This window comes from Microcebus murinus, chromosome 20 (genome assembly GCF_040939455.1).
Source record: "Microcebus murinus isolate Inina chromosome 20, M.murinus_Inina_mat1.0, whole genome shotgun sequence".
Lineage (NCBI taxonomy): Eukaryota > Metazoa > Chordata > Mammalia > Primates > Cheirogaleidae > Microcebus > Microcebus murinus.
The window spans coordinates 20,579,460-20,606,726 of NC_134123.1; the positions used below are offsets into that span (position 1 = coordinate 20,579,460).

Consider the following 27,267-nt stretch of genomic DNA (forward strand, 5'->3'; position numbering starts at 1 on the left):
AGGAGGATTGCTTGAGTGCAGGAGTTAGAGGCCACAGTGAGCTATGATGAAGCCACTGTACTCCAGCCTGGGTGACAGAGCCAGGACCCTGTGTCAAAACAATAATAATAATAATAGGTGACTAAACAAATTCTTCAGAAACCATTTTGTCACCACATAGACATCCTGTATCCTTAGGGCCACAAAAAGGCTATAGGTGGAGTGCTCTACACATGGGCTCTGAAACTAGGGCTTCAGAACCAAGATTAAGCCACAAAACAGCTTGAGTTCTTGACATACTGATGGAGGAAGAAGTTGCTTCCATACACAGAAATACATATGTAAAAGAAGTCCAATTCTGAATGTCTTAGCATGTTGCTATTTCTCCTCTCTTTAAAAACAAAACAAAACCATCTCAGACCCCACTTCCTCAACCAGCTTTCACCTCATTTCTTTGCTCCGCTTTCCAAAAGAAGATCTCAAGCAATCTTTCTGTGTGCTATTCTCTTTCTCCCATTGTGATTTAAATCCACTTCTATCATGCTTTCATCCCCACCTGTCCATCAGAACCTTTCTTGTCAAAGTCAGCGGTGAGATTGTTACTCAATGTCATGATCAACTTTTAGTCTTCTTTCTACCTGACATGTTAGCGGCTCCATGAAGCCTACCCTGACCACCTTTTTAAAAATTGAAGTCTGCCTGCCACCATTCCTATTATTACTTATTCCCTTTACCTCTTTGCTTTTTCCCCCAATAGCATGTATTACCCTCTAACATTTTATGTAATTTATACTAGAATGTAAGCTCCACAAGGGCAGGAATCATTGTCTCTTATTTGCTGTCCTGTTCTAAACATCTGGAACAGTACATAACACATACTAGGACTTTCAATAAATATTTGTCAAATGAGTGAATAAATCATAATTCTTTCTTTGACAAGGACCCCAGATGCCTTGATCATCTTTCACTCAATTTGCTTATCCAAGCAGGCAGTGTGATCGTGTGGGAGAAGTGCTGGGCTGATGATTGGGGTCTAGCCCAGGGGCCACACTTGCTATTTGTGCCTCCATGGGCTGTCAGCAGACAGATGAGTCGGGTTTGTGAAAGTTTATCCAGCTATGTATTTATGAGATATACATTTTCTTGTATGTATATGTACATTTTTTTAAGTTTCTATAATCTTGACTCTCTGAAGACAACTGATAGTAACATTATGAGAAATATATTCTTCATATCTTTTATCTCTTTATGTAGATTTTTAGTTTGAAACTGGGGTTCTACTTACTTTTTCACAAACCATATATCATGAATATTTTTCCCTGTTATGAGATATTCTTCCAGAGCATGGTTACGTAAGTACTTTAAAAAGAATAAGACATCATGCAATGTACCATGGAAGTATCATTATTATTCCCTCTTTAAGAAGTTAAAAATTTGTTTTAAAAGATTTGTATTTCTTCCTTCTTTCTATAGGAGACATGGTCTCAAAGTACCGAGAACCTTTGATCCACACCTTCTTGCGGGGAGTGAGAGATCCAGATAGCGCCCACAGGGCCAGCAGCTTGGCCAACCTGGGAGAACTGTGCCAGAGGCTGGACTTCCTGCTGGGCTCCGTGGTTCATGAGGTACCGTGTGTGGATTCCTTTATCTAAAGCTCATTTTCACTTAGACCTATGACGCAGCTTGGCACTGGGAGTCGGGAGACCTGTGTTCCTTTTCCAGATCTGCTGCTACCTCCCCGTGAGACAGGGCAAGGGAGTTGTTTGACTTCCCTGGGCTTTATTGGTCTCTGTATATGTGTTTTGAAAGTTATATTAGTAAGAATTTGATAGCTGCAAATGACGGGAAGTCATTTGACGCTACCTTAAGCAATAAAAGATGATGTATTACAAAGATGCCGATGTAATTAACAGAATTGGAGAACCCTTGAGGAAGGGTAAACAGAACTTTACCCTGGACCTCTGGGCCGTATGTGAGTCTTATCTTTCTAATCACAGAAAACTCTCAGGCAGAGACTCTAATCGGCCCTCTTTGGTCACCGGCACCCTGTATTCAGGGAGTGGTGCTGTTTACCAGAAAAGATTTTGGTCACCACTCTAGACCCAGTGCCTGGTATACAGTAGGTACTCCATAAATGACAGTCAAAAGGATGCATGCACAGCCAAAGTAACAGCCATATAAGGTGGTAGGCTGGAAGCTCCTCCTGGCTTCAGAGTTTATGATTTAATGAAACGTGCATCCTGCTGTTATCCTCTGTGAGTATCTTTCTCTAGCCTCTTAAAATTTACCTTTGCCTTGCAACCTTGTATTTATTTCACCATCAGTATATCAGTATATATCTTTTTTTTTTTTTTTTTTAAGAGACAGGGTCTCACTCTGTCACCCAGACTGGATCACAACTTACTATAACATTCCAGCGACCCTCCTACCTCAGGCTCCCAAGTAGCTAAGACTACAGGCAGGTACCACCACACCAGCTAATTTTTAAAATTTTTTGTAGAGATGGATCTTGCTATGTTGTCCAGGCTAGTCTCAAACTCCTGGCCTCAAGCCTCCCAAAGTGTGGGAATTATAGGTGTGAACAACCAGCCGGGCCTCAATATAACTTCTCTGGGGCAAATACTAAAATAGTTCCCACATTTTCTTTTTCCCTGTATTTTCTTGGTTTCTTCAATGTATCAAAGCAAACTGAACCATAAACCATGAGCTAAAACAAACTGCTGGACCATGATCTGAACCAAACCCAAGTATGATTATTTTTGTTAATGACTTTACTGAGATATAATTTACATACTATACAATTATTATAGCTCATGCCTATAATCCCATTTAAAGGATACAACTCAATGGTTTTTAGTATGTTCAGAGTTATGCCAGCATCACAAAAACATTTCTTAAACATAGCCATGAACTGCAGAAAAATCTCCCCAAGATCTCCAAGTGGATCAGCTCAGACTGATGGTACCCATACATTTTCTAAAACTAATGAACCTGCACAGTACCTGAATATTGTGATGTCTGAACCCAAACACTGAGACTGTATTTCTTTTTAACTACCTAAACTCTTCCATTCCTCTCTCTCAAGGAAACTGTAGCACAGTGGCAGTGTCTGATTTACTCTCCAAAGTATTAGAGAAATTTTTTGGGTTGGTTGATTAAGAAGATTGAGCTAAAACAATTTTTGTAATATTCAAGAAGTGTCATTTTTCTGGCACCTGCAATATGTCAGGCCCTTTGTTAGGGGCTGGGAATACAAAACCCTATCAGATACCACCTTGCTTTCTGGGCATGGGCAGTCTGGTGGAAGACACAGAAATCAATAATTACAATTACAGTCCATTGGGATAGGTGCTGGGAGAGCATATTTAGGTATTGACAAAGATGTCCTGGAGGAAGAGACCCTTGGACCTGAATCTGGAGAACAAGTAGACATTAGGTAGGCCGAGAAGCCAGAGGGGAACATTGTAGCAGAAGGAGCAACTCCTGCAAAGGCTGTGGGACAGCCCCATGTGTTTGAGGAACTACAGGAAGATGCCAACGGCTAGAGTGAAGAGGTGGGGTGGGGCATGAGTTGGTGGCGGGAACTGAGGCAAGGGAGGCAGGCAGTGGCCACGTTATGAAGGACCTTGTTACTTTATTACTTCCGGGTTCACAGCAAGAGTCAAGCATTGCTTATTTAACCTTTGGGAATGAAGTGCAAATAGGTAGTAGGCTGTTAGCCTCCCATGGGTGCCAACAGAAAGAGAAGCACCGCCTGTGACCCTGGGAGCTCCTTTATGTTTCAGCCATAAATATGAGGCAAGGAGATGCTGCTATGGGGGACCCACCTGGTGAACCTGTTGTCCACTGACCCTGCCCCACTCCTGGAGACCTGGACTGTGTCAGTAGCTTCAGTCCCAGCAGTGTTCATGGTCATTAATAAATTGTAAGCACAACAAGGGCAGAACCAATTTTGGGGTTTTTTTTTTTTAAATAGAATCTCGCTCTGTCACCCCAGGTAAAGTGCAGTGGCATCATCATAGCTCACTGCAACCTCAAACTCCTGGGCTCAAGCGATCCTCCTACCTAAGCCTCCCGAGTAGCTGGGACAACAGGCTCGAGCCACCACGCCTAGCTAATTTTTCTATTTTTAGTAGAGACAGGGTCTTGCTCTTGTTCAGGCTGGTCTCAAACTCCTGAGCTCAAGTGACCCTCCCACCTCAACCTCCAAGAGTGCTAGGATTACAGGGTGAGCCACCACACCTGGCCTAGAACCAATCTTGATTCACCTTTCCATACCCCCTAGTGTTTATCCCAGTGCTTGGCATATAGTGGGTGCTAAATGTTGGCTAAGTGATTAATACAATATTGAATGAAGAGGATAATGCTGGTTGGGAAGGCCAGTCCCTACACGTTTAAAAAATAGTCATAAGAGCACAGCAAGCACTTAATATTCTTTTTTTATTTTTCTTGAGACAGGGGTCTAGCTCTATTGCCCAGGCTAGAGTGCAGTGGCACAATCATAGCTCACTGCAGCCTTGAACTCCTAGGCTCACGGGTTCCTACTGCCTCAGCCTCCTGAGTAGCTGGGACTACAGTCAAGCACTGCGCTCAGCTATTTTGTTTTTTTTTTTTTTTCTTATTTTTATAGAGGCAGGGTCTCACTATGATGCCAGGGCTGGTCTTGAACTACTGGCCTCAAGCAGTCCTCCCACCTCAGCCTCCCAAAAAGTGTGGGGATTAGAGGCATGAGCCTCGGCACCTAGTGTTAATACTCTTCTGAGTACCTTAGATATGTCAACTGATCCAGTCCTCACAGAAGGTACTGAGGCACAGAGAAATTCACTAAGTTGCCAAGGTCGTGCAGATGGCAGGACCAGGATTTGAAGGCAGACGGCTGGTCCAGAATCTCTGCTCTTAACCACTCCTATCTTATCTCTCAATAACTGTTTCCAGTTCAGTTATAAGATTGTTTTGGTGCCCTTGAAACTGAAGAGAATTGCCATAGGAGAAAAGCTACACACAGGAAGAGTCACACAGCTCTGTCTCAATAGAGCTTGCTTTCAGCAGTGAGACTTCAGAAGGCAATATATTCCCTCTGATTTGAAAAACCGAGAGTTTTCATCCCATATAATTTCTGTCTCTTCTTTTTAGATGTTCTTTCTTATGTAGCATCCCACGCTTCCCTTGTCATCAGTGCCAAACCAGCTACCTTGGGTGGTAGCTACCTTGGGTGGCAAGTATGAACCTGCCAGTCTCAGTATTGCAGCCATTGAGTCCTCCTGTAGTCCAACAACTCCAGTTCCTTCACATGGAAAGAGTGGGGTATTTGGCATGGCTCTTAAGTAGTTCATTCCTTTGTTAATTAACTCCACAGATATTTACTGAATACTTACTCTGTGTCAGTTGGGACTAGAGAAGGGGCTCAAAGGGAGCTTGTTATTATACATGACTCAGATGGCGAGTGACATTTGACCAAAGACCTGAGAAAGCAAGTGGTTGATCCAGATACCTAGGGGAGAGCATTCCAGGTGGAGGGAGCTGCGAATACAGAGAACCGGAAGCGGGTGTAGGCTGCACATGCCAGGGAACAGCAAGGCCAGTGTGGCCCGAGAGAAGAGGATAAGAGGAACAATCACAGAAGTTCGCATGAGAAAGGTAGTGGCCGAGTGGGGCCTTGTGCAGACTTTGGCTTTGCCTACGTGTAAGATGGGAGGTCAGAGCAAAGGAACGAAATGATCTAACTTCTTTTATAAGATTACTGTGGCTTCCTCTGTGACAGTTCTTTCAGTGTTGCATGAAAGCTCTTGAACCCTTTTATAGTCTCGAAATTGCTTAGCCCCAGTGTGTACAGGTGGAGTAGGAACTTTGACTTTGGGGACGCTTGTCTTTGCAAACTGAAGGAATTCTCCTTCGTGAGCATTTGTCATGGCGGGCTATGCTAGAAGACACAGGTAAACGACCCAATCTCTTCCCTGAAGGAAATTTCAGTAGAGTGTGAAACACAGAGGAGCAAATAGACAATGGCCCAGAGGGATCAGACAGAGCCAACACTGGACAAGGTGTCAAGAAGAGCATGTTGATCAAGTGTTAGCCAGGCAGAGGAGAAGCATAATCTATTTTGATATAAAATTAAAGCAGCCACTGTAGTCCCTTCTAATAGGATCTGATCTGGGGCACCAGCGCCCCTCCTCTCTGGCTGCAGCTCCTGGGCCCCTGGAGAAAGTGATCCTGACTGTCGGGTGGCCCAGGTTTGGGCGCTGTCTGTGCTGTGAAGGTGGCAGCTGGGGGCAGGAACATGAAAGGTAGGCTCAACCCTTCCAGTTTTCGTACTGGGATTTCAGGTTTTCCCCCTCTGTTGATGTCAAGATTTAACCTGTATAGAGAGCATTATTATTTTTTTCCCAATTTCTCCTTGTTCTTGTCAAGAGTTCTGTTGCTCAAAACTAAATCTCGATTGGTTCTTTCTTTTTTTTTGAGACAGAGTCACACTCTGTTGCCTGGGCTAGAGTGCCATGGTGTCAGCCTAGCTCATAGGAACCTCAAACTCCTGGACTTAGGTGATCCTACTGCCTCAGCCTCCCAAGTAGCTGGGACTACAGGCATGCACCACCATGCCTGGCTAATTTTTTTCTATATATTTTTAGTTTGCCAATTAATTTCTTTCTATTTTTTAGTAGAGGCGAGGTCTCACTCTTGCTCAGGCTGGTTTCGAACTCCTAGCCTTGAGCGATCCTGCCTCGGCTTTCCAGAGTGCTAGGATTACAGGCGTGAGCCACTGCACCTGGCCTTGATTGGTTTTTTCATCTTTATCATTCTCTATGAGAAGTAAATATGATTTAGGTGAACCATAGCAAGAGGTATATCCTCAGTACAGCAGATAAGCTGCGTCCCAGATGACAAGACCATGGAACAGTCTCCTTTTAATGTGGTGCCCAGAATTCCACACACCTGAGCTTTGAGACCTGGTACAAAGCTACTGCTTCTGATCCCACTGAATGATAGGAATTTATCACCAGGTTTGTCATGATCAGTATGATTTTCTAAGTGACAGGGCTCATACAATTTGAGAATCTGTAAACTCCTGAGATGAGCATGTAGGAAGATGTTCTGGCAAACCCCAAGAAAGCTAGAGTAGCTGCCATGGCTTCTTTCATGGCAGGCTGAGTGAGTAAGCCCAGCTCATAATAATTAGTGGTCACACCACCTTTGCTGGGAAGGTTTCTTAGTTTACAGATAGTCTAGTTTCAGAACAATTAGCAGACTGGCTGAACTTTGACAAATGAAGCTTTAGGAAAAGGGATACAGCTACAGTTGGAAAATTGAAGTCATGCTTCCTGGCTACATACCTCAACTTGGGTTACCTTCTCGCCTGGAATTTTCCAAAGTCAGTTTTTGGTAATCTCACCATTTGTGTTATCTTTATTGACATAGTTCTGGTTATGTTTGGTGCGTGCCAGCTGTTTGGAGAGTGATGTTTTTCCTTATTTCTGTTGGCTCCCGTCAAGTGTTAAATTGTTTAAACTGACCTTTAGTGTTTCCAAAGCAATCATCATGCTTCTCCTGTATGGATTTTAGAAGTAGTTATGATTCACGTGATTTAGCCAGTGAAGAGAAAGCCTTCCATAGCAGGGTTTATTAGAATAGGTACATGGACCCTCAGGGCAGGTGACATGAAGATCACATCGAATGGATTTCTGCCCTCTGGGAGGACTTAGACACAGAGAATAGAAATATTACACCAACTCATAAATTAGTAAAGACCTTACATCATCTATCTGTCATTCACCAAGTCCTTTTAGAGGTGGAACACAATGTTGAGTATGTCCTTGGGGTTGGAGGTGAGAGACCAGCCGTGGAGTGACTTTTCCAGGCTGGGTAGACAGAAGAGAGTGGCCATGTATCTATCCTCCCTGCTTCCAGTGTTGGATGAGGGGACTGTCCCTCTGGCCTGCAGGAGGGCAGCATTGTGAGCTGGCTATGGGAGCTTGTCCTGAACTAAAGAAGGCTGTTCTTATCTCTTGATGGTATCTGCAAGACTATATTAAAATTCTGATGCTCCAAAGCATTTTGCATGACCAACCATTATACATGTCACAGGGTTTGGTCCTGTGACAGAGGTGTTGAGGAAGATTCACCAACACTCTTCCTGATTGCCCTGGATGGCTGACTGCCTATGAGCTTGGTACATCTGGCACATAAGTCACTAACAGACTGTAGCAAGCAAGAGGTTATATTCCAGCTGATCTCAGCAGGGCTTGTCATAACCAGCTCCTCTCAGTCATACCTTCAAGGTGGCACAGGGATCCAAGAATTCACCTTGAAAGGAAATCCTTTTTCCAACCCAGATGTTCTGCCTGGATATCCCAATGGTGGAATGAATGCCCAACTGTCCTCGGTGTAAGCTGAGGTGCAAGCATGACCCCACTCAGCATAGCAAGGACCAGCAGAGGTGGCAAAGGCAGACTCCAACAGGGTTCGAGGCCAGGAAGGCTTGGTCTGCCAAACATGGAAGCATGAGTCCAAAGCTAAAAAGCATGAGTCCAAAGCTAAACCTACAAGAGAACAGGCAAAATGCCTGGGAGCCTCTGTTCGTTCATGGCCCTGGGCTGGCTTTCATACATTGGTTATCAGACTGCATAAACTCCACTTCCCTGGGTTGAGAAGGACTCAGACCTAGCTCTAACTTGTTTCTCCAGTTTCAGCCCTTACCTTGTAAATATTAAGCCTGAAAGTGGAGGTAGCTATTATATTGTTACCTGTCTGGAGGTCACCCAAGGAATTCCTCTTAGGACTGAATCGTTTTTACTGTTAATGCCAGAGGCATAGAAGCCACTACTGGCCCTTGGGGTCAGAGGGGCCCAGGTCAAAGGCAGAGGTAGCTCGCTGAGTCTTTTTGAAAACAGTCCCCCAAAAGTCAAGCTTTTCTGGGATTTCCCTTGCAAGCTGCAAGTTTGTCTAATAGATATACAACTTGATTAAATGCCAGTATATCACAGATGCAATTATATTTAAGAACAAGCTACTTCTAATCTCTCTGCCATCACTGATTAATTAAACACTTTGAACTATGCCCAACTGTTTGAAAGCTGTGAAAAATACAACCCGCATAGTTAATATTACTGCAGAAGCCTATTTCCTCATTTGTGCCTGTATTCGCCTTTCTTTAAACATAATATGTATTTATACATGTTTCCAAACACACAATCTGGCTATTTTCTTATCATGGTTAGAAATTCCTGTACTGTTGGCCAAGAAATACACTCACACAGTAAATCCAATAACAAAAGTTTGTGATAGACAAATTGAATAATTTAGACGTACGTTCACATTGTTGCTGCCATCTATCACACTTTCAAAATTTATATTTTCTTTTTAAATTTTGCATGAATGTTTCAGAAGGGTTTGTTCTGGTCGTTATTGGTTTTTATTGTATCTTATTATTAAGATCTTATTTATTTTTTTCATGATCTAGATGGAATAAAAGGATTTTAGAATATTTTTGTGCCTACCAGGAGCCAAGCAGGGGCAGAGTGGCTGGTACAGGGTATAGAAACTGTATCTTTTTGGTCTTTTCTTTTCTTTTCTTTTCTTTTCTTTTCTTTTCTTTTCTTTTCTTTTCTTTTCTTTTCTTTTCTTTTCTTTTCTTTTCTTTTGACAGAGTCTTGCTCTGTCACCTGGGCTAGAGTGCCATGGTATCAGCCTAGCTCACAGCAACCTCAGAATTGCTCAAGCAATTCTACTGCCTCAGCCTCTGGAGTAGCTGGGACTAAAGGTGCACACCACGATACCTGGCTAATTCTTTCTATTTTTAGTAGAGACAGGGTCTCACTTTTGCTAAGGCTGGTCTCAAACTCCTGAGCTCAAGTGATCCTCCCACGTCAGCCTCCTATAGTGCTAGGATTGCAGGTGTGAACCACCACGCCCAACCTGTATCACTTTATGACATATAATTATTAGCTATATATCTAACGGCACCATGTTTTGCAAGTAATTTCTAGTCTTTCTTTGCTGTTATAGAACTGTCTTTCAAAGTAATTGAGCACAGAAAGACCTATTCCACAAATGAAGAAGCCCAGGCAGAGAGTTTCTGAAATTGGCCCCTGCTGACTCACGTGGGTGTACACTAGATTTGTAGGACTGGGATGTCTGGACATACTGAAGAAGATCACATTGAATATTTCGGTGTTTCTGTATCCCTGGGCTGAAACTTTCATTGACAGTACATTCATCTTCATGGCAGGCCTTGTACTCTGTAGCCTCCTTTGCTAAGTCCCCATGGTCCTCAGTCTCTAGAAGCATCTTTCTTTTGGACCATCTTTTTTCCATCGTTCAATGTTTTTAAAGGAGGACAAGTAACAATTCTTGCCACTTTTGCGGAAATATTTGCATTTGACCGTACCTTTTTAAAAATACATATTCTATACAGGACACATATTCCTTCCCACTCCCTAATCTCCCTCCTGAATTCCAAGCCAGATTTTGTCCTTTTCCAGAAAAGCCCGACTGCATCAAGATGTCTACCACTAGATCTCACCCTCTTTATTGAGGATAAGGAAACTATCCACTCCTTTCTAAGCCACGTTGCTCTCGATGAATGTGTAATAAGTGGAACACACTGGAAAGGCTATAGGAAATTGTGCAACCCTGATTCTTACTGACTTCTTCTTCCCTCACTTTCCTAGGTAACAGCTTGTCTGATCGCTGTGGCTAAAACAGACCGTGAAGTTCAAGTGCGTAGAGCTGCTGTCCACGTGGTTGTGCTATTGCTTCGCGGACTCAGCCAGAAAGCTACCGAGGTAAGTCAGTCTCTCACCATTTGCAACTTCTCTCTCTACTGCTTTGCTTTTTGTCTATTTGTAAGTCTTCTTTTTACCTGGGAAAGCTTCAAACCTTTTCCCTAAATAGGCTCATGCAAATGAATCAGTCAATAGGGATTTTGTAACAGGAAGTGGTATTGTTTGCATCATCAATAAGAGTCTCTATTTCCTCTGTTAACATAGTGCACAAACTACACACTAACTGCTGCAGAGAAACCAGAGCATGAGGTTATAGACGAGGGGTCCTCAAACTTTGTAAACAGGGGGCCAGTTCACTGTCCCTCAGACCGTTGGAGGGCCATTGGAGAGTGTGGTGCACATTCCACACATGCACACCGTGGGCCTGGAACTAGTCGGCTGCTAAGCAGGACAGGCAGCAGAGGCAAAAAGACCCGGCAGACCGGATAAATGTACTCGGCAGGCCGCATGTGGCCTGCGGGCCATAGTTTGAGGACACCTATTACAGACTGAGGTCCTGAATCCTGGCATTCTCCTCATAAGGGCAGGCTCCAAGGTGAGCAGGCTGGAACACATTAACCCTGCCTCTGTAGCTTGAATTTTAGTGATTTTTCTTCCTGACTCATTTAAGTTTTCATACTGAATTAATAAAGGGTCTCCTATAAGATGTTTCCTTTCTAGCTGAGTTCAATCCATGAGATTTTAGTTGCTGCATAAATTAAACCTTCTTCCTCCTTCAAGTAGGTCTGGCTGGATTTCTCCCCAGTGTATGGCCAGTGCAGGAAGAAAGTGTATATATCCATATGTGTGCTAAGTGTGACTGACCTCTAAATTAATTTTCTTCTTGATTTTAATGGAATCTTATTCCCGGCTGACTTCATGCAGAGAGTTTGCATTTTTTTTTTTTTTTTTTTTTGAGACAGAGTCTCACTTTGTTGTCCAGGCTAGAGTGAGTGCCGTGGCATCAGCCTAGCTCACAGCAACCTCAAACTCCTGGGCTCGAGTGATCCTTCTGCCTCAGCCTCCCGAGTAGCTGGGACTACAGGCATGTGCCACTATGCCCAGCTAATTTTTTATATATATATATCAGTTGGCCAATTAATTTCTTTCTATTTATAGTAGAGACGGGGTCTCGCTCTTGCTCAGGCTGGTTTTGAACTCCTGACCTTGAGCAATCCGCCCGCCTCGGCCTCCCAAGAGCTAGGATTACAGGCGTGAGCCACAGCGCCCGGCCGAGAGTTTGCATTAATAATTCACTTTCCAGCATCCACAATGTTCGTCTGTGGCTGGCACATTGGTATTTAACCAAGTGTCAGTGAAGCCTTTATTAAGAATGATTGTTTTGTCATACACACAGGCTTTCTTTATGCTAGAATTTCACCATATCAGGTTTCTGACACCATTTTTGTACAAGCATGGACTCGTTAGTTATCCCCTTCCTTCCTGACACAGCCACATTTTGTGTTTAAACACCTCCCCGCTGTTGTTGCAGCTCAGTGGCTGGGCCATTGAATTTCCAAATTGCCACTTTCCTGTGCTTTACGCGCAGCTACATCTCTTTCCCTTCTCCTCTGCCTTGTGTAGGTTAAGGTTTGGATTGAACGAGTTTATCTGAACATGTTTAACTACAAGTTATAAAAACTCCAACTGGAATGGCCTAAAAAAATAAGGATCTGTTTTTCTTACATCACAAGAAATATGTAGGTAGGTGATATTTAGCAGCTCAGTGTCCACAGCACTGATATTTCTGTAATCCTCATGGCCTTTTTGTATCATGACTACAAAATAGCTACTTAAGCTCTGATCATTGGGACTGATTTAAATGAGTAAGAAAGAAGATGGGAGAAGGGCAGCCCTAGATGTTTTTGAATCCTTTTTGGGGAAACTAGAAAAGTTTCTCAGAACCACCCTCCCTCCAGACTTCTACTTTATTTTATTGGCCAGAACTGTCTCACATAATTTTATTCATAATTACTAGCTGCAAGGGAGCCCGACAGGAAATTTAGCTGACATATTGCTACTCTGAACAAAATGAATATTAGTCAGCAAGGAAGATGGCAGGAAATGGACATTGGATAGGCAAGTAATAGTGATGCAAAGGGGAACGGGAAAGTGACCTGACTGACTCATAAAACCTTCTGTAGAGAGAGAATTGCTCAGGAACTGGGACCACTCACCTGGAGGGGTTGGAGGTTCCAGGTTATTTTCTAGATCCTAGGACCTTATGGGGATGAGCGACCGTGTATGATTTGTATAATTAAATAAGTCGATACAGGGTACACACTGCTCTTGTTGAGATGCTCTTGTGCAAGAGGGAGTTAAGAAGGATCAGCGTTTTTCATCTATTGTTAAGATCTACAAAACTCTTGGCAAATATATCATTGTTGTGCAAGTTGTTAACAATAGGGGAAACTGGGTGAGGGGTATATAGGGACTCTGTACTGTCTTTGCTACTTTTCTGTAAATCTAAGATTATTTCAAAATAAAAATTTATTTAAAATGTAAATTACAACCCTATTAAAAGAAATCTACAAAACTGCGTAAGTGCACACACCCTTACTGTGAGAGTGAGAGACAGTGTGTATGTAAAGCAGAGGAAAATGTCCTTAGTAAAGTCAGAGAAGAAATAGAAACTGTATCCAGATTTCTCACATCTGCCTGTAGCCAATGAACGCAGCATTGCTCGTCTGTCTCACCAGTATGAAAATAATTTGTGGCCATTGAAGATTCTTGTCATTTTCAAAAAGCCATGTGAATGAAGAGCCTCCTATTCTCCAATCCACTCCTAGTGTGCACTCACTTAAACTTGTAAATTGTGCTTACTCAGGGAATAAAGAAAAGGAAATGAGATGGGATGAATATATGATTTCCTCTTTCCCGGTGCATCCTTGAGACCAGGTGTGTTAAATCTTGTAATCTTAGGTGTGATTATAATCAGGGGCATGTTAATGAGAAGCGGAGATAACCACAAAGCTTCCAATCTGGGATTTCTCTTTATGGCTCTGTTTTGCCCCCAGGAACAGCTGAAATGAAAATGCCACTTTGTTGATGAAGTTTTACATATTTTTTTTTCCTTCTAATCATCATCTCTCAGACTATAGAGCACCAAAAGATAATGCCAGGTTGTGGGGAATTCTCTGTTGCTTGTAGTTGTGCCTGCCAAGGACCTCTGTGGTTATGGCAGCTTGAAAAGGAGGTAGAGGTTCAGAAGATCAGGAGATAAATTGGGATCAGAGAGGGAAAATACCACCCTTAACTCACGAGGTATTTTTTACCTCTTTCCCATTTGCAAGTAGCCAGAGTTTTGTGCAGTCAACACAATATCCACATTGGAGGGAAATGCTGTGATCACTTTCTTATTGAAAAACTTATTTTCTCTGCTTAGCCTCATTTCGGCCTGTGACCATATCTGTTACATAGCCTAAAGCCTAGTAGAAGCCAAAAGGAACCCCACTCTCCCCACCTCCCCACTTCCCACCCATCCCCACCTTTAAACCCATTCTGCCTCACCCTTGCTGAAAAACAAATTTACTAGGAAATACCCAGGAGAGGAGATATGGTCAGACCTGTGCTTTCTTTTGGCCTCAGAGTTGAGAAAAGCCCTTCTCAACATGAGAAGAGCTAAGCAACAGAGTGAAGAAATTATGCATAACTACCCAGCTCTGACCATGTTAGAGCTTTGCACGGTGAATTGTTTAAGTATCGTAAATGTATAGAGCATCCATATTCATAAATTCATTCCAAAGACAATAATTGGGGCAGTAGTCACTGAGCGATGGCCTATCAGATTGGCCCTCCTTCAAATAACACCCATAAACTCTGGACATAATATTATGAAGGGCCCCCTGAAATCATTGGAGAGGGGTTAGAAGCAGGCAAATGCTTATTCAAGTCTGTGCTTAGAGGAGAGGTAATGTCCACGTGAGTTCTGTTGTCTTGGCTTTTAACCTAGAGACAGGTATACTTGGCAAGGCATACAATACAGTAGGGGCACTGGGGTGGAAAGACCACTCTTTCTGGCCTGTGAAACCAAAAGATTGAATCTGAGGAAACTATAGCTGCAGGAGAAATAGGGGCAATGCTGGAAGGGAATAGTCCAGACAGGATTCCAAACTCCGTCTGCCTACTTCTCTAGCTAACCTCTGAACCAAGCAAGATAATTGCCTGCTTCAAAACAAAAATAGACCACCCACTGGAAAAGAACAGAAGTCAGGGTCTTTTTTTTTTTTTTTTTTTTTTTTTTAGCCAGAGTCTTGCTTTGTTGCCCAGGCTAGAGTGAGTGCTGTGGCATCAGCCTAGCTCACAGCAACCTCAAACTCCTGGGCTCAAGCGATCCTCCTGCCTCAGCCTCCCGAGTAGCTGGGACTACAGGCATTCGCCACCATGCCCGGCTGATTTTTTTCTATATATATTAGTTGGCCAATTAATTTGTTTCTATTTATAGTAGAGACGGGGTCTCGCTCTTGCTCAGGGTGGTTTCGAACTCCTGACCTTGAGCATTCCGCCCGCCTTGGCCTCCCAGAGTGCTAGGATTACAGGCGTGAGCCACCGCGCCCGGCTGAAGTCAGGGTCTTTATAATTTAACATCCATAATGTCCTGGACACAAGTCCTAATTACTCAATATATGAAAAACCAGGAAAATGGAACATACTCACAAGCGAGAAGGAAAAAAAGAATCAGCTGAGACCAACCCAAGATGATCCTGATGTTGGAATTATAAGAAAAGGATCTTTTTTATTTTTTTGAGACAGGGTCTCACTCCATCGCCCCAGGTAGAGTGCAGTGGTGTCATCATAGCTCACTGCAGCTTCACACTCCTAGGCTCAAGTGATCCTCTTGTCTCAGCCTTCTGAGTAGCTGAGACTGTAGGTGTGCCACTACCACACCTGGCTAATTTTTCTATTTTTTGTAGAGACAAAGTCTCACCCTTGCTCTAGCTGGTCTCAAACTCCTGGCCTCAAGCAATCCTCCTGCCTCTGTCTCCAAAAGTGCTAGGATTACAGGTGTGAGCCACCATGCCTGGCCCAGAAAAGGATTTTAAAGCAGATATTATAATTATGCTCAGTGTAGTAAAAGAAAAATATTCTTGCAATTGATAAAAAGGAAATCTTAGAAGAGAAATAGAGATGAATTTAAAAAGCCAAATGGAAGTTCTAGAACTAAAAACTATATTATCTAAATTTTTTTTTTTTTTTGAGGCAGAGTCTCGCTTTGTTGTCCAGGCTAGAGTGAGTGCTGTGGCGTCAGCCTAGCTCACAGCAACCTCACACTCCTGGGCTTAAGCGATCCTGCTGCCTCAGCCTCCCGAGTAGCTGGGACTACAGGCATGCGCCACCATGCCTGGCTAATTTTTTTTTATATATATATTAGTTGGCCAATTAATTTCTTTGTATTTATAGTAGAGACGGGGTCTTGCTCTTGCTCAGGTTGGTTTTAAACTCCTGACCTCAAGCAATCCGCCTGCCTAGGCCTCCCAGAGTGCTAGGATTACAGGCGTGAGCCACCGCGCCCGGCCCTATTATCTAAATTTTTTTAAAATCACTGAATGAAATTAAAAGTAAAATGGAAATGACCAAGAAAAGAATGAATAAGTGAATTAGAAGATAGAGTGATAAAAATTATCTAATGTGAAGAACAAAGAGAAAAAAAATTTTTTTTAAATGAGTAAAGCTGGGTGCAGTGGCACGCGACTATAGGGCCCACGACTTGGAACGGTGAAGCGGGAGGATCACTTGAGCCCAGGAGTTTGAGGCCAGCCTGGGCAACACAGAAGGACCCCGTCTCCAAAGGAAAAAAAAAAGGTGATTTGGTAAGACCAGAGGTTCTCAGAAACCAAACCCTGTATTTTCCCCAGGAACAATGGTTCAATATCTGCTGATGCAGCATTCACAGTGACTTGATTTATTCATTTTTAGAGAGTGGTCTTGTTCTGTCACCCTGTCTAGAGAACAGTGGCATGATGATGGCTCACTGCAGCCATGACCTCCTGGGCTCAAGTGATCCACCTGCCTCAGCCTCCTTAGTAACTGGGACTACAGGCACATACAACCATACCCAGCTAATTTTTAAAAATTTTTTGTAGAGACAAGGTCTTGCCATGTTGCTCAGGCTGATCTCAAACTCGTAGGCTCAAGCAATCTTCCCACCTCTGCCTCCCAAAGTGCTGGGATTACAGTTGTGAGCCACTGTACCCAGCTCACAACAACTTTATAAAACATAACTACAATGAATAATGAGAATTGACTATATATATGATAGAAAAAAATTATATCTTAAAAAAAACAATGAGTGATTTGAGGTTGACTGTAATTTTAGATTTGTCTAGGTGACTATTGCTGCAGCCCTGTACATAGTTTATTGAAAGTTGGCCCGTCGTGGTGGCTCACACCTGTAGTCCTAGCACTTTGGGAGGCCACAGTGAGAGGATTTCTTGAGGCCATGAATTTGAGACCAGCCTGAACAGCAACAAGACCCTATCTCTACAAAATATAGAAAAATTAGCCAGGCCTGGTGGTATATGCCTGTAGTCCCAGCTACTCGGGAGGCTGAGGCAGGAGGATTGCTTGAGCCCAGGAAGTTGGGCTCAAGCAATGCTCAAGTTTGAAGTTGCAGTGAGCTATGGTGATGCCACTGCACCCTAGCCCAGGAGACAGAGCAAGACTCTGTCTCAAAAACCAAAACAAATGACAGACAAAACATTATTAAAGGTTGACTTCTTAGAAGAACTGTGGGCTGGGCGCGGTGGCTCACGCCTGTAATCCTAGCACTCTGGGAGGCCGAGGCGGGCGGATTGCTCGAGGTTGGGAGTTCGAAACCATCCTGAGCGAGACCCTGTCTCTACTAAAAATAGAAAGAAATTAATTGACCAACTAAAAATATATATATACAAAAAATTAGCCGGACATGGTGGTCCATGCCTGTAGTCCCAGCTACTTGGGAGGCTGAGGCAGGAGGATCACTTGAGCCCAGGAGTTTGAGGTTGCTGTGAGCTAGGCTGACGCCACGGCACTCACTCTAGCCAGGGCAACAAAAGTGAGACTCTGTCTCAAAAAAAAAAAAACTGTGAAGTACTTCAGAACTTTGCACATGGGTTTAAAGTGACTAAGTATGGCAGCATTTTATATTGAAACTCTCTCCCTTTTTAATGCTAAAAGGTAATTAATTACCAGAGCAGATTTTCTTCCATCTAATCCCAATTTTAGATGACAAAAGAATAATCTATTCTCTACTCTGTCTAGTGGGAGATTGGTAATAGGCTTTCATTTATTTATTTATTTTTTTTTTTTGAGGAAAAGGAAAAAGAAATTTATTAATTTGCCAGCAAACAGGGAGGGGGGCAGATGAGTGTCTCAAAAGACCATCATCCTGCCTTTAAGCAGAAAAGGGCTTTTTAGAGGTGTAGGTTGGCAGTTAGGCATGGGTCTACGTGACCAGTATGTCTGTCATACGTCATGGTTTCAGGCTTTTGTTGTTTAACAATAATTGATAGTTTTAGTCCACCTTATCTCTGGTAAGGAAAAGCTTGTGACCCTTGTCTAGACAATTACGTTGAGCCATCTCTAACTCCTGGACTCAAGATGTGGGTTTGTAGTTTGTTTGTTCTCAATTCCTGGTGTGCTCTTGGCTGAAGAATGACCAGACACACCAAAAGTAAGAGAAGCCTGAAACGAAGTCTATTGACGAAAGACAAGATAGTTTTACAGAGCAAGAGCAAGATATAAGTTTGCAGAGTAGGAGCAAAATATGTTAGAACAACAAACAGACGCCTCTGTTGTAACAAAAGGGCAGTAGTAGGCTTTAGAATTCATTCCTTCAAGGTGACAAAAAATTTTAACTTCAGGTCATTTCTTCAAAAATAAGCAAAACCTGGAAGCATCGTCAGGGGAGGAGTTTGGGATTCATTATTAATTGATGGCCTAGTCAGATTCTGGGCTAAAGCTAAGCCTCCACCCAGGAATGATTTTTAATTTCTTCTTTTTAAGTTCAGTATTGAACTCTGATGGCAGAAGCCTTGTCTTAGTGATGTGATGAATGTTGGTCTCACTGACATTTCTGCAGTCAGAGATTACTCTGCTGCTTCCCTGTGCGAGAGAAGGCAAAGCATGGCTAAATAAAGGAAACGGTTTGTGCATGACACCGTCCCTTTCCAACTACAGAAGACTTAGTGCCTGTGTCCTAGTTTACCTTGTGCCTATCTGTCCAGGCCAGATGGGGACTAGGACCAGAGCAGGGTGGGATACAGCACAGACAGGAAGTCAGAGGTAAAGGGACAGAATGCATGGGAAGTGTCTTTCCTTTTATTTGGTTTTTCAGTTCATTTAATGACTTCCTACTAGATCTAATGTGTAAAAGTCACCCCCTCAGTGGTTCTGATCCTAAAGTGGGAGAACTGGCCTTCATTCAACCTTTGAACACAGCAGCCGAGTCTAGTAGCTCAGGCTTTGAGCGTGGACTCTAGAGCCAGCAGTTCCGGGATCGAATCCCAGCCTTGCAACTTGCTGGCAGGCAGACCCTGCACAAATAGCTTGACTTCTCTGTGCCTCAATTTCCTTGTCTATAAAATGGGAATTTTAATAGTACTACTTAATAGGGTTGTTGTGAGAATTAAATGAGGTTATCTATGGAAAGCATTTAGAATGTGTAGGTTCTAAAAGCTCAATATATGTTAGTTATTATGATTAACTAACATGCCCCCACAAATATATACGTTCCCCTTCCCTACTTTCTCTTATTTAGTTACATTATAGTTTTTATTTTGTCAGAATTCAGTGTCTATATTATAACTATAACTATTATCTACAGCTATGTAATATACTATGGTTACACTTCCTTTCTTGGATGAATTTTGATTTTCTCCGAAATTAGCAATTGTTTCATGTTTACATTTGTTACCTTTCTATGAACCTACCATCAATTCATCCCCAATCTCTGCTACAAGTTTATAAATTTCCTAAATGTTTCAGACACATCAAGTAAACTAACAGCTTCATCTTCTTGGAGCCACGTCTCCTGCACCCACTCACTCTTGTCTGGACTGGTTATTTTCTAAGCCTACTACAAGATTTAACGACAGAGCACTTAAAAGCTGATGACATTCTGTGTATAAGTACTTATTTATGGACTAGGTGGACTTTTTTTTTTTTTTTTTTGAGACAGAGTCTCACTCTGTTGCCCGGGCTAGAGTGCCGTGGTGTCAGCCTACCTCACAACAACCTCAAACTCCTGGACTCAAGGGATCCTCCTGCCTCAGCCTCCCAAGTAGCTGGGATTACAGGCATGCACCACCATGCCAGGCTAATTTTTTCTATATATTTTTAGTTGGCCAATTAATTTCTTTCTATTTTTAGTAGACACGGGGTCTTGCTCTTGCTCAGGCTGGTTTTGAACTCCTGACCTCGAGCGATCCTCCCACCTCAGCCTCCCAGAGTGCTAGGATTACAGGCATGAGCTACCACGCCTAGCCTAGGTGGACTTTTTAAGAGGATGGCAAGCTGGCCAAGTCCTTTTGTTGGGAGACTTCATACTATGATTATCTTGAAGTCTTTTGGGGAGGCCTTGGTGTAAAAGAATCTTCTAGTTTCCTATGTAGAGAAGCCTGGCTACAGGGTTCTGAAAGATGAGGGGAAGGAGGATAGAGGTGTCACCATTCAGTATGTAAACTTTCACTTAATCCTCCTGTTTATAATGTGGCACTCTCATCTGTACCTGTACTTGATGTCCCCCTATCAAGAGTCTCTCTGAGTCAGGTGTGGTGGCTCCCGCCTGTAATTCTAGCACTCTGGGAGGCTGAAGCGGGAGGATTGCTTGAGGTCAGAAGTTCAGGACCAGCCTGAGCAAGAGCGAGACCCCATCTCTACTAAAAATAGAAAAAATTAGCCAGGCATGGTGGTACACATCTATAGACCCAGCTACTCAGGAGGCTGAGGCAGAAGGATCACTTGAGCCCAGGAGTTTGAAGTTGCTGTGAGCTAGGTTGATGTTATGGCACTTTAGTCCGGGCAACAGAGTAAGACTCTGTCTCTCAAAAAAAAAAAAAAGAGTCTTTCTGGTTTTACTCTCCAAAGGATAAAACTCCAGGCTCTGCTGTGGTTGGGAGGGGTAGTCACCTGGATGCAGAGACTAGAAGAGGCTTCAGGGCACCTGATCACTAGGCAGAGATACATTTTCAACTAGGGCTTCTGTCAGCCCTATTTTAAGAGGCACAGCATCATCAACTCCTGAACTTTTCTGAGTTTCTATGGCATATCAGGCTTGCTTCTGGGCTTCTTAGGTTTAATAAGTCAGTTTAGCATCCAGACCAGGACACTTTTAAAAAAGAATACTATTAATAATTATATCAGAGCATTAGGAATAAAATGTACTATTCTGGGCAAATCAGGACTATAACTCTAGGATTCACCCAACTGCTTTCGAAACTTTTATTGCTATTTCTATTTTTTTTGTTGTTCTGGTAACTTAATGCCATTTTTTATCCCTTTACTGTCATTTTGGTGAGGTTTTAGAAGAGAGCAGTGGTGTGCACTTATGTTTAGTCCATCAGCTTTTGGGAGGTGGCCTCCATTCTTCCCTCTTTACTGGTGGAGAAAGTAGATATGAAGGGCCCGTGTGACTATAGTCTGAGCTCTTTTGGTTTTAAGCAGCAGAAACCTAGTCAGAACTAGCGTAGGCAAAGGGAACATGTTAGCCTGTTTCTTCCAAAGAAGGACTCAACAACCACGTTGTGGGAAGAGCAGAGATAGAGCTGAGGGGTCAGTGATTCTTAGAATCACCAACAAATATTCCATTTCTTATCTCTGCCCCTCTTGTATTTCAGCTTTATTCACCTGTCCTGGAGTCCAGCTTTCTTTTTTTTTTTGAGACAGAGTCTTACTTTGTTCCCCAGGCTAGAGTGAGTGCCATGGCATCAGCCTAGCTCACAGCAACCTCAAACTCCTGGGCTCAAGTAATCCTCTGCCTCAGCCTCCCGAGTAGCTGGGACTACGGGCATGTGCCACCATGCCCAGCTAACTTTTTCTATATATGTTAGTTGGCCAATTAATTTCTTTCTATTTATAGTAGAGACAGGGTCTTGCTCTTGCTCAGGCTGGTTTCGAACTCCTGACCTCGAGCAATCCACCCGCCTTGGCCTCCCAGAGTGCTAGGATTACAGGCGTGAGCCACCGCACCCGGCCCAGCTTTCTTTCTATGGCAGCAATATTACCACTGTCAGTGGCCCCATGTTTTTTTATCTTACATCCAACACTCAGATTCTCTCCCTGGCCCCAAATACAAAAATTCCAGGGAAGAGACTTAATGTTCCAGCTAAGATCACATGTCTATCTCCAGATCAACCAACTTGGCAGGGCCGGGTGGGGCATATGGGATTGCAGGTTTGCGTAAAAAATCATGGTCAGCCTCCACCGTAGCCGTTTGTGAGAGGTCAGGCTGGGGTCAGCGCATAGGACTAGGAAATAAGCCCGTAGATTTCCTCAACAGTCACTTGGCCACATCCATATGACGATAGTGATGGTAAAGATTAGGACTCACTACCTTACGAGGATAGCTAAACTATAAACGTTCAACCTTTTCTAGTGATAACATAAGTGACAGTTTGGAAACCCTAACATTTAAAACTGCTCCCTTTCTGCCTCTTCTGCATAATCATTTACATAGATCTACATATGTTAGAACTTGGTTTGTCTTGCTCTTCTGCATCAGACTTAGGATATTCTGTTTTCTGTAGGATAGCTTTCTCCTTACCCTTCTTATTCTGACCTAAAATGGCCAAGAAAATCCTCTCATTTAAACAATCAGAGTTACAGAATTTTAGGATGTTAGAACTACAAGAGGCCTTAGAGACTGTTTAATTTCTATTTCACAAAAATTTGCTTATGCTGCATACAACTATATATTCCCCTCTTAGAGATTCAGGGCATGGTAGCCTATTAAGGAGTCTGAGAAGTCCTGTAGCAATGTCCTAAACTCATTGACCGAGGAACCCTTTTGTCATCATAAGCATGCCAAGTAATAACGTTCCATGGAAGATACTTTGGGAAACGATCCAGCAGTCTCATTTTATGAATGAGGAAACCCAAGCTCATGAAGAGACTGTGGTTATAATATTCCAAAGCTAATGCCAGGAAGAATTAGCACCCATTTCCAGTTATTACTGGTAACTTGTGTTGGCCAAGTGCTAATGAAATATAGTATCTTCCCTCCTCTTCCTCTTATTTCGTTCCCTCATTCATCTTGTTCATCAGGAACAAGGTTTGTCTTGTTCTCCTAGGTATCTTAGGTACTATCATTAAGGTGAGGTGGGGCACAAAGTAGGCACCAGGATTTGGAAAATTTACTCTGTCAGCTTCCTTTCCCCACATTAGACCCAATGCGCTTTTACTATAACATATCATTCTTACATATTCTGTAGTGCTCCCTTTATTCTCCTGAAATAAAATTTATAACTTCTTAACCTGCATTCATATTTTTTTTTTTTTTTTTTTTTGAGACAGAGTCTCACTTTGTTGCCCAGGCTAGAGTGAGTGCCGTGGCGTCAGCCTGGCTCACAGCAACCTCAGTCTCCGGGGCTCAGCGATCCTTCTGCCTCAGCCTCCCGCGTAGCTGGGACTACAGGCATGCACCACCATGCCCGGCTAATTTTTTGTATATATATTTTTAGTTGGTCAATTAATTTATTTCTATTTTTGGTAGAGACGGGGTCTCGCTCAGGCTGGTTTCAAACTCCTGACCTTGAGCAATCCGCCCGCCTCGGCCTCCCAAAGTGCTAGGATTACAGGCGTGAGCCACCGCGTCCGGCCTGCATTCATATTTTTAAATCAATATAATACCCCAATTGTAATATAAAGGAGAAATGAAAGGATAATAGTTTATAATAAAATGATATGTATTTTAATGTATAAACTGTCTAGGCCACCTCTAAGACATAATGAATGATTCAGTTGCTCTTATATCAAAAATCACCATGAGGCCGGGCGCTGTGGCTCACGCCTGTAATCCTAGCTCTTGGGAGGCCGAGGCGGGCGGATTGCTCAAGGTCAGGAGTTCAAAACCAGCCTGAGCGAGACCCCGTCTCTACTATAAATAGAAAGAAATTAATTGGCCAACTGATATATATATAAAAAATTAGCCGGGCATGGTGGCACATGCCTGTAGTCCCAGCTACTTGGGAGGCTGAGGCAGAAGGATCACTCGAGCCCAGGAGTTTGAGGTTGCTGTGAGCTAGGCTGACGCCACGGCACTCACTCTAGCCTGGGCAACAAAGCGAGACTCTGTCTCAAAAAAAAAAAAAAAAAAAAAATCACCATGAATATAATAGCTGAAAATACAAATTGATTCAGGTTTCTTATGCTAATAACTCAGGGGTACCATGGGTGATATTGAGTAGTCTAATTTTCCAAAATGGTAAACTGTTCTTTGAAAATTCTAAACAAATCAAAATATTCCCTCTCTCTCTCAATTTATGTGGTAGCTGCACTCCTGAAAAATAGAGTATAAATTAAAACCACACAAAGACACTTTTATTTAGCATTTACTATATGATAGCATTTATACCTGAGTGCTTTACATGAATTAATTCATTTAATCCTCATAATAATCTCATTTACTTACGATTAATGTCCCCATTTTAAACATGAGAAAACTAGGACAAAGTAGATCAGTAACGTGTCCAACAGCTAATAAGCGGCAGAGCAGCAGATGAGCCTAGGCAGTACAGCTCATACTCGCATCTTCTTTTTTATATATATACAATTTTTATTATTTTTTTTTTTTTTGAGACAGAGTCTCACTTTGTTGCCCAGGCTAGACTGAGTGCCGTGGCGTCAACTAGCTCACAGCGACCTCAAACTCCTGGGCTCAAGCAATCCTGCTGCCTCAGTCTCCCGAGTAGCTGGGACTACAGGCATGCGCCACCATGCCTGGCTAATTTTTTCTATATATATTAGTTGGCCAATTAATTTATTTCTATTTATAGTAGAGACTGGGTCTCCTTCTTGCTCAGCATGGTTTCGAACGCCTGACCTTGAGCAGTCCTCCCACCTCGGCCTCCCAGAGTGCTAGGATTACAGGCGAGAGCCACCATGCCCAGCCTAATTTTTATTTTTTAATTAAAAAAATAAGTAAAGCTGAAAAAAATAGTAAAAACCAACATTTCTTTGTTTCCCCTATTTGCCTCCACAGGCCCCCACTACACTAATTTCAGCCCCTTCAAATTTCTCCCCACCTGGTTCTAGGAGCCCCCAGGGGGTGTCCCTTATTTCTTCTGCAATGATGGCTATAAGAGGGTGTTTGCTTTTGCTACCATGTTGTCATCTGGCTACTTTCTCTCCGGCTTTGTCATGCTGTGGTGATGCCTCTGTGTTTCTGTCAGCGCCCGTGATGCCACAGCTTCTGTATACCCCACCAGTGGTACTGTGTTAGTCAGGGTTCTCCAGAGAAACACAACCAAGGGGATTGATGGATTGATTGATTATGAGGGATTGGCTCATATGATTTCAGAAGCTGAGACATCCCACAATCTGCGGTTTGTAAGCTGGAGGCCCAGGAAAGCCAGTGGTGTAGTTCCAGCCAAACCTTAAGGCCTGAGGACCAGGGAAGCCAATGGTGTAAGCCCTGGCCCAAGTCCAAAGGCTGGAGAACCAGGAGTGCCAATGTCGGGGGGATGGAGGGCAAGAGGAGATGGATGTCCCAGGCTTAAGCAGAGTGGCCATACTCACATCTTCTATGTCCCTCTCACCTGGGGGACTCAAACTCAATCATACGGGCATTCCCTGCACAGATCGTGGCTAACAGAAGGCTGCTTCAGATCCTGGAAACCATGATATCCAAAAGGCAAACAGGCCAGACTGCATCCTCATGGCATATTTGCGTCTACCAAGGAGAATGGCAGCACACTGACAGGAGAGTCACTGTTTGGGCTAACCTTGGACCCAGGTGACCTGACTTCCCAGGACCTGCCAATGTGAACTCTTAAGAGAGCAGAGGCAGGAAACAACCTCAGCTGCTTCTTCTGCCTTACCTCATGTTCCCCTATCTCTTGCCAAAAGCACAGTCCAGCCACAGACTACACCATCCGGAAACTTCCCGTAATGTACACAGAACTGGGAAAAGCAGGGAGCGGAAAAGGACTGAAGGAGAACAGTCACCTTTAAGGCTGCCAAGCTGGGGAGTCCCAAAGTCTTGGAACTTTTCCTCCTGCCCTGCAGCCTGATTCGGGAATTACTTCTTCCTCAGAAAGTCATTATACTGATAATCAGATGGGCCTCTGGGTTACAAAACCCATTTATTTTTACTCCATCAACTGAAAGGGAGGAGTTCTGACTAATTGTGCCCTCCTTGGAGTGACTTGAGATGACAGTCTGGGTTGATGCTCTGGAGTCCGTTCCAGCCCATTGCTCATCACCCCACAGTTGGTTTGCTCATAGCAAATCTGCGCCAACTAAATTCCGTGTTCTCTGAGGTTGGCCCTTAATAATAACATAGCTAACATTTATTAAGGGCTTATTGTATGCCAAGGAAAGTGCTAAATTATTTACATTGTATCTCACTGAATCCTCCTAAAAAACGTTGTGAAATAAATAAACTTAATAACTCTTACAGATTAACTCTTAATAACTTACAGATAAGAAAATTCAGGTGCAAAAAGTTTACATTGGACGCTCAGGTCACACAGCCAGCAAGCGGGAGAACTTGAGTGCACACCAGGCTGTCATAATTGCCAGCGTAGCTGTTCCAAAAGAACTGATCAGAACTGGCCTGGGCTGGTACTTGAGGAAGCGGTGAACCGTTACAGAGGTATTGGGGCAAACCTGAGCTCCTAGGACTTCCTCTTCCTAACCACCAGACTTCCTTCTACTCTCTAATGCTCCCAGGTTAACAGGTATTTGGTTACCCAGGATGGTAAGAAAATTACAACTAGAGAGACCTTTCTGAAATGCAAATCTGCTGAAGTCCAGTCCCCAGCTGGTATTAATATTTTTTTTTAATGGTTCCTTGCGCTCCATAAGATAAAGATGAGTCCATTCATAATCTGGCCCCACCTGCCTTCTATGACTTTCTCTCCCACACTTCCCCTCTTATGCCCTGAGAACTGCATGGCAGACCCAGAATAACCTGCCATACTGTTTCTTGCTGGCACATCTTGCTCTATACTGTTTCTTATGCCTCAAATGCCTTCTTTTCTCCATCCACCCATCTGATGAGTTTTATTCATCCATTAGGACTCAACTTAAATGTTACACTCTTATGAAAAGCTTCCTGATTTCACAGATAAAATTAGTCCTTGCCTCCTCAGGCTCCACAGTCCTTCACATATTGGCCCAGGATTAGAGTAGATGCTGTAGTGATTTGTTCACATGTCTGGTGTCACCCAGAAACCATAAGTCCCTGTGAACACTCCATTCACTTCTACATTCCCCAGCTCTAGCACATTGCCTCGTTTAGGAGTGTGTGAAATCATTTCTATAAGAGGCAGGGAAGATTTCTCTTGAATTTCTTTGTGCCTCCCTTTACGGTAAATAGACTCCTTAGATCTTA

The 27,267-nt window shown here is 43.2% G+C and overlaps 1 protein-coding gene across 2 annotated transcripts in view; it reads left to right on the plus strand.

The window, feature by feature from the left end:
* Positions 1–27,267, plus strand: part of TANGO6 (transport and golgi organization 6 homolog) — a 172,031-nt gene that overhangs the window by 128,428 nt on the left and 16,336 nt on the right. For both annotated transcript variants that reach the window (XM_075995744.1, XM_075995745.1), the window contains 2 exons: positions 1,453–1,604; positions 10,644–10,757. In XM_075995744.1, the coding sequence (XP_075851859.1) occupies positions 1,453–1,604; positions 10,644–10,757 (266 nt within the window). The remainder of the gene's footprint in view (positions 1–1,452; positions 1,605–10,643; positions 10,758–27,267) is intronic.